The 8,456-nt window shown below is 37.5% G+C and overlaps 1 protein-coding gene across 1 annotated transcript; it reads left to right on the top strand.

The window, feature by feature from the left end:
• Nucleotides 1-714: 714 nt before the first annotated feature.
• LOC135677312 (uncharacterized) lies at nt 715-8,003 on the top strand. Its single transcript, XM_065189503.1, has 4 exons — nt 715-1,462; nt 4,246-4,362; nt 4,494-4,837; nt 7,508-8,003. The coding sequence occupies exons 1-4, from the start codon at nt 1,025-1,027 to the stop codon at nt 7,806-7,808; spliced, it is 1,200 nt and encodes a 399-aa protein (XP_065045575.1). The 5' UTR covers nt 715-1,024; the 3' UTR covers nt 7,809-8,003.
• The last annotated feature ends 453 nt before the right edge of the window (nt 8,004-8,456 follow it).

The raw sequence follows: 8,456 nt of genomic DNA, 5'->3' as shown, positions 1-8,456 counted from the left end.
TAAATATAAACAAAGGATTTCAGAATAAAAGAGTATAACCTAATATAGATATAAAAATAATATATATGGAACAATTAATATTAAAAAATATAAAACATTTCAAAAACACACATAAACATATCATATAGACGGCTGATGTATGTATACATACATACATACATACATATATATATATATATCAATTAATACAATTTTTTATTACAATTGGTTTTGTTTTTGAAATTCAAAAATATAAATTTGGGTAGTTTGATTTTGATATCGGATTTCATGTATTTCCTATGGGTATTTGACAAATTTTAGGAGTTGCATTTGTATTTATTTAAAACAATTACTTATCATTTCATATCAAAAATTTGAGATTAATTATAAATTATTTTATATAATTAGCTATCTTTAATATTTTGATCCCGACACTTTCAATAATTATATTATGATCCTTACACTTACGAAAATAAAATATTAAAATTAGAAATTAAGATCGACAGACAAATTTTATTAAAATAACGATGTTAAATATAAATATTTTAATATAATTTTTTTAAAAATATAATAATCAGGCTGTTAAAAATAATTAATTATAAAGAGGATAATAATCCAAAATTTTGCTTTCACTGTGACCAATAAAACGAGCCCAGTGATCCCTTCGGTGCAGAGAATAAGACGCAGTGGATGTGTCGGTGAGTATAAATAACACCCGATCGTCCCTTTAAAACGTTTGGATCACGTATGGCTTGGGGGACAGCTAGGCTATCATAATACACGTGTCATCCATCCGATGCCCGTACGCTCCTCTCCGTAGATCCCAACCGTTCCCCTGCCTCCACATCCCCTGCTATGTAAACCTCTCATCCCCTCCTGCGCACAGGTGATAAAGGCGTCCCCTTCTTCCGTCCGATTAGGGTTTCAGTCGCTTGTCTCTTCTCGTCGTTTCCGTCGCCAATTCCCCACTCGATAGACGCCGATTCTTCGATCGGGTTTTTCTCTTCTTCCCATAGCTCTTGGTTCCTTCTTTATCCCCAACGAGATGCCGAAGCCGAACAAATCGAAGAAGAAGGGAGCTGCCTCCCTCACCCCTTTTAAGAAGATCAAGAAGAAGGAGATAAAGAAGGAGGAGCTGCCTAAGGTGAGCGACGCCACCACGGCGGTGGTGGACGCAGCAGCGACTTCTGCTGCCAACAGCAGCAGGGAGGCGGACGGCGGGAAGCACAAGGAGCCTGCCGTACAGGAGAAGAGCTCGGGGTTCATCTTCATGTGCAGCAGCAAGACGAAGCCCGAGTGCTTCCGGTACCACGTCTTTGGGCTCCCCAAGGGTAGGAAGGAGGCTGTCGAGAAGATTAAACTAGGCGCAAAACTGTTCTTGTACGATTACGATCTGAAGCTTCTGTATGGTGTCTACAAGGCCACCTGCCAGGGTGGGATGGACCTAGATCGAGGTGCCTTCAGAGGAGCTTACCCGGCTCAGGTAATTGATGTTCTGGGATATGTTGCTTATAGATATGCCTTCATATTGTTGTTTTTCTCAGTTTTAACAAACTTGACGTCTGCTTATATTGGAAGACAGTATGATTAACATTTTTGGTTCTACTCTATCTTAGATTATGATTATTGGTTTTCATTGCTTGCAAAGATATGCTATTTCTTATTGTAATTGGAAGACCTACATTAGGTTGGAGAGCAGAAGGTCTTTGATGACATGATGATATCATACAAGCTAGTCTTTTGATTACCTTGGCATATGTTATCTAAAATAGGAGGGCCCAATAAAGAAATCCTAGCTGAGCATGTGAAGCCGTGGTATGCTGGCTGGTATGTCAACGACTCATGTTTCTTAGTGTGTGCATATCCCTGCTACTTAGATTTCAGCTATACATCATTTGATTCAACCTAGATCTGAAAGACCCATGCGGATCAGCCAACATTCATGTAGAATAGCATAGATTTACGTTAGATCCGACCAAATCTAACCTAGAACTACATAGATGTAGTTTAGATCCATATAGTGCTAATGAAAATTGATGTATTTCTTGGTTATTATCATGCAGATCTAGGTTAGATTGATGCAGATTAGTATAGATATGAGTATCATGTACATTCTTTTAAACATGTATAGAAATTTTTACTTCGATATATGATAAATAATAGTTCGAAGAGTGTTTGGAAGGGTTTGGAACATTCAGTCATTGCCATCACATGCCAAATGTTGATGAATTATTGTATAGGTACCATACCCATTCAACCAAGGATCAATGTTGTTACTGGGTCAAGATTTAAAACCTTGGTTTATAGCTTTTAAGTCTCAAGCAAAAGAGCTAAATAGTTGAAAAGAAATCAACAAGTTTATAGCTTTTAACTCTTACCATTGTTTTAATATGATAGATGTGTAATATGATAGATCAATCTTTCTTACGTGTAAGCAATATGAGTCGGTGACCTAATGTGCACCATGATCCAAACTAATTGCTGAATAATTCTAACCCATGGAATGATGTTTTGCTCGGACCGGTATGAATCAGATGGTACATACCTGTGTTGGCAGTCTGGTTTAAACCATTAAAAAAGTGGAAAAAACTTTTAAGTTTTCCCTCAATTCGTGCTGGCCCCTGATGTGCAAGCACAGAATTGCCACTGTTGTCCGATGCCACGTACCTCCCTGTCATTGCCTTTCGGCAGTGCCTACCTCCCCACCGCCCACTGCATGCAGCCAATCGTGAGTACTCTTCCTTCTCTTCTTCCATCGCTTCCTTTTTTTCCTTTTTCTTCCTCCTCTTTCTCCATCGTTTCTTCCTCTTTGAACTCCACTTACTAATGTACTGTGTGTCAGGACCCCGGTGTTGATTGGTATGCACCAATCCAGTATCCAAAATGACATTCCTTGTTCTAACCTATTATAAACCATGATCAAGCTAAATGTTGACCACCTAGGCCATTTTGCTTTCGTGGTAGTGGTTATAGAGAAAACAGTAATAGCGGCTAATTTATAATGTATTTTAGAAAAGCAGTTCATTGTACTAATTTTATTGAGCGAGGTATGACAGTCTTGTGATTGTGCTCTGTGATCCACTCTTGATATGCAATGCATATGTATGAATAATGGAATATTTGCATCTTAGATTCGTACTATTAGCCTTTGTTCCACCCAAAAGACTACAAAGTAGTAATGAACTGAAAACTTTTTTTTTTTTGTCTCAAGGATCTTTCTCATTTTGACCTTTGTTGTTGGATTTATTGTTATGGTTGACCACGAAGATGATTGGTGCCCTTAACATTTTTGGTGATGCCAACGTCTATATTGGCTTTTATTTTTTGTATCAACAATTTTGGTAGCTCATGGAAGCATAGTTTCTTTATAATGATATTTTGCTGACAATTATGCTCATAATGACTTTACATTTGTTGAATAAAGTTCTTAACTATCACCAGCATGTGACCAAAGTTTAATTGCATTATAAAAGAGGTTCCCCCTTGTTTACTTGGATAAAAAAGAGAAAAGTTCAGTTATTGTCTTTATAACTTTGAATTTTTTATTTTTTGTGTTATAGGCCATGCATTGTATGTTGATTATCTTTTATTTTTGTTCCTAGGTGCCAATTAAACATTATTATTTGTCCAAATACGTATTATTGACGGTTGAATGACTTTGGAAGTTAGCTTTTTTGCTTGTTATTTTTCCTTCATAATTGCATCATAGTCATTTAGATGGACAACATTATCCTGTAGTTTGGTGGTTCTACTTGAGGAATTATAGTACTTCCATATTTCAATTGGAACTTGAATCTAGTTTGTAGAATGAACTTTAGAGAAGAACATTGACACACTGAAAAGCAAGGCAAAACTTTTAGTTGTTTATGCATCACTAGATAGTATGAATAGATGCAACTTGCTTAAATTGTTAAAGATATTTGCTAGTTTTGGATGAAATACAAATGTCCATTTATGTTTGGCTGAATATTTAATTGTTATTTACTTTTACTTTTTTCCTTTTCATGAATGTTTTATGTGTTCAAGATTATCATATATATATATATGTGTGTGTGTGTGTGTGTGTACATGTATATATATATATATTAAATATGCATCATCAAGGAACTTAGACGGATATCATCTTAACCTCAACTTTTTATCTAATATAGGTTAGTTTTTAGGGATCAAGATATTACCTACTATAGTTTAGTGTCACATTGAGTAAGATTTAAGTTTAGTATTTAACGAGGAACATGTCACATTTATATATTTTCTTGTGCATAGGTGAAATTCAAGGTTTTCATGGATTGCCTACCACTACCGGAGACTACCTTTAGACATGCTATTCAAGAAAATTACTACACAAGGATCAAATTTAGTCCAGAGCTTAACTCAAAACAGGTATTTCAATATTGTTTATTCGTGGCTCTTTTTATATAGGAGTTTCACCTATAGTGCATTGTAGTTTGATCAAATGTTGGGTTTCTCTATTTGTCTTGTTTTACTTTATTACTACTTGATATGAAGCGCAGGTTCGCAAGTTGTTGTCATTGTTTCGTCCGGCAGGTCAGATGCCTCAACAGGCACCTCCTCAACAGGCACCTTCGGTTACTTACGTCGAGGAGCAATATCACCCATCTCCTCATTTGCCTCCTGAGGAGCAATATAGGTCGGATCATATGTCACACGTGACACCTCTAGAGTTGAGATATATTCGTCAAGCCCATGTAAGTGATTCCTATGCAATAGAACCTAGAAAGGTTCCACCACCTGGTGTGTCTGCCAGTGGTCCATACTATCAGGCATCCGTAGTTGATCCATATCAAGCGGAGACTATGCGAGCTTACTATCCTGAAAACCCTGTTCGAACTGAGCGGTATGTGATTAATACCAGCACCATGCTTTGAGTATGTGCTTTAGAGTTGTTAGTCATATCATTTTCTATCTTATTCTTCTGCATCAAGTATTTTGTTATGGTATTATTGTAACTTATTAGATATTATTATAGAATGTGTTTTATGTAAGGTTATTGTAACATTTGATTAAATTAACTTGACGCTTGAGGATATGAATTCTTTAGTTTAAGGGCATTATCTCATAATTCTAATTTTTTTTGGAATCCGAAGTGCACATTTTAGTAAACCAGAGGTGATAAAGTTGATTCGATTTAGCTTGTTTTTTTTTTTTTTTTTTGCATTTGGACCTGAGAGAGGGCCACTCTGGGATGGAGTGTGACTGACAGTTTGTCTAGGAAGCTCGACCTGACACTTGTTGGGTGAGATGGTTGGAGGTGAGTCCTAAGTTCGAAAAGAGTTCGGTCATCACGGGTCCAAAATTTGCATTGCGTGCATGGAAAGTCCCCTCCGTCGCTTAAGTCAGCATTTGTTTGTGCGGTGAAAAAGGCTTGTGGAGGGTTTATGAGTTTAGAATGAGGTTTGAGAGTTTGAGTTATGGAATGTAGTTAGAGAGTTCCTCGTTTATAGTCTTGGTTATGAAATCATTGTTGGTTACAAAAGATTAAATGCACTAACAAGGAAAAATTCTCTTTAGATGTCATATTGACGTGACATGTCTCTTTGACATGTCATTATTTCTTAGTTGCTTGGGCTCCACGTGTTGAGTCTTGATATGTCATGGATAACTAACATATCATTTGTTCTCCATGCTTTTCGGGTAAGGGCTTGTTCATGCCAGAGCACAATGTTGGCATTAGATTTTTTTTTTAATTATTACATCAAATGATGTGCATGAATTTCATATGCAGACTTGAACTTGAGGCCTATCACTTGTGCAACAATACACTGACCAATTTCGGTGTCTCAACTAAGATGTTGGGATTTCAATAGTTCTTTTGTGCAAAAAGACGATTAAGGGGTGCCTTGGGTACTTTTGTCCTGGCTAGAACATTAGGCATGGATGGATGTTTTTCTTGGTTAGGGCATAGTGTGATAGACTTTTCTATGCTTTTGTTCATGGTGGATGCATCACGTGCAAGAAATGCATAACTTAGTTAAGGTATGTTGACGCACTACGTACAAGAGATGATTCACCTTTTTAAGGCATGTTTGGGGATTTGGATGCTTCTATCATATGCCAAAGATGCTTTGCTTGGTTAAGGCATGTTTGGATGCATTAAATGGATGCTTCTATCTTGGGTGGATGCATCATATGCCAAAGATGTTTAAAAAGCGCTAGGCGCCAATGTCCCAAAATGCCCAAGGCGTTAGGCGTTTTAAAATATTAAAATATATAATATAATTAATAAATATAATTATTTAAATAAAAGGGATAAAAAATATCACAGAGTGAAATCAACAGTGAAAAGTCGGAAGAGAAGCAACGGTGAGAAGCAGTAGTAGTGGATGATTAGTTTAAGACAACTGCGACAACACTGCGAACGACAACAGCAGTAGCGACGAAAGCAGCGAACAACAGCAGTAGTAGCAGGCAACAGTCGGATAGCGGCAGCGGACAGCAGCAGCAGGAGAAAGACTCGGTTGGCGATAGAGGAAGACTCTGTTCGCTACGTCCGCGGCAGAAAGCATCGGCGGCGGAGGCAACGAGAGAAAACATCAGTGGCAGAGGTAGCAGGAGAAAACACACGCTAGGGTTGGCTCAAGGAGTTGGGGTCGCGCGTGAAGGGTAGCTTTTGAGGTAAGGAATTGTGTTAGTTGGTTCAATCGAACCAACTAACTGCCCTTAAACTGAACCACTTAGGCGCCTGGTTGCCTTATATGAATCGGGCGCTCGCCTGAAGCACCTGGCATCTAGGCTTAGGCGCTCACCTCATTGAAGTGCATCGGCTAGTCCTCATAGTGGACACATCATGTATGCTTCGCCTGGTTAAAGTGAATTAGACACTTCTAACCACTTATGCTTCGCTTGGTTAAAGTGTGTTGGACACTTTTCATCCTAAGTGGATGCTTCGGAAGCTTTTGTCCTTGTGCTTCAAATGCCTCTTTTCCAAGTGTGTTAGGTGCTTTGGAAGCTTTTGTCCTTGGTAGATATATCCCGTATTGGAGACATTCTTTTCCTAGTTAGCGTGCTTTAGCCTCTTCAATTTAAACCATAGTGATTCTTGATTATTTTGGTATTGTAATATTGATAACTTGCTTTCTAATCTGTTCTGTTGCTAAAATAAGCATATTTTTAACAGTTTGATATGACACTAGAATTTCTTGAGTAGAACTTGAGGATATTTTTGCATTTGATGGAATGGTTAATCAAAGTAGGGGCTGAAGATATGATGTTTGCAGTTGAGGATGGTACATGAGAAGCACCAAAACTTTTGGCTCTCAAAATCAATTTGGTGCAACTGAATTTCATAATTGTTTTGGTATTACAAAATTTATGAGCTGCGAACTTGTTCTTTTCACAACCACTAGCTCTTTCTTTTTCTTCGGCTTTTGTCACAAGAGTCCAATGACTATATTATAAGTGGCTATTCTCTCATATTTATATTGTTTCTTGGTTGTTACTGGGAATTGCTTTACATTCTTTTCGTTATGGGGACCCAATTAAAGTGTTTTTTTTTTTCCGTCTCCAGTCTCACTTATAGGTTAGTTCCTGAGATAATTCCGAGGGATCCACTGCTCTCGAGGGACTACCACACTGTTACAGCGAGGGAGGGAGAAATTATTTCACATGCTGAGAGGATGGAGGGGATCTACAACTCGGAACGGCCAGTCATCACCGCACAACCTAGCTACGTACCAGGAGGATACGAAGATCCAAACCGGGCTTATTCTGGTATCTCACAGAGGCCAATCTCAAGCAGGCATGCTATGTCAAATGCACCTGTTTCTTCGCGCTACTCATTTGCTGGTGCACCACGTGCCTATCGTTAATTTGGTTGGCATCTTAAAATATTTTGATGCTGTCTCGTCATGACTGATCACTGTTCACTTACCCTTATATGTTTGAAGACATTGTGTTCAAATATGAGGATAAGCTAGGAGGAATTTGCTGTGCTGATGCATCGAAGCTTAGTTTAAACATCTTCACAATTGCATTTAATAGTCTGCCAGATTACATTTGCTTTACCTGCCCTTTTCTTCATTTTTCTTGGGTTCTCAGCTTTCTGGACTGGAAACAATCTTGCTTCCGGTTAATTGTTCAATGTGGTTGTGCACTTGTGACGGATGTTCACCAGAGATGCATCTTTTATTTTCCATCTGTATGTACAATTTAGGAATTCAAGAGAGTGGAAGGTGACCTGGATGTGCTGTTTTACCCAGAAATTGAGGTGTTTGTTGTGTGATAGGATTAAATGCCATTTATATCTCTCTTTAGTGTCTAAAGGGATAATACATATCCTATTAAGTATCCTGGTTTTTTTATTTAAAAATATATATTAATTTTTTTTTATATTGTTAAAATAAAATAAATAATTTTATTTGTGTTAATGTGGTCGGTTGTATTAATGGAAAATTAATACAACCATCATATTATCTTATATAGATATCAATTAGCATAACAGGTAGCATCCATTAACA

This window comes from Musa acuminata, chromosome BXJ1-6 (genome assembly GCF_036884655.1).
Source record: "Musa acuminata AAA Group cultivar baxijiao chromosome BXJ1-6, Cavendish_Baxijiao_AAA, whole genome shotgun sequence".
Taxonomy (NCBI): Eukaryota; Viridiplantae; Streptophyta; class Magnoliopsida; order Zingiberales; family Musaceae; genus Musa; species Musa acuminata.
Note: the sequence above shows the minus strand (reverse complement) of the source record. Positions and strands in the feature narration are given on the sequence as shown.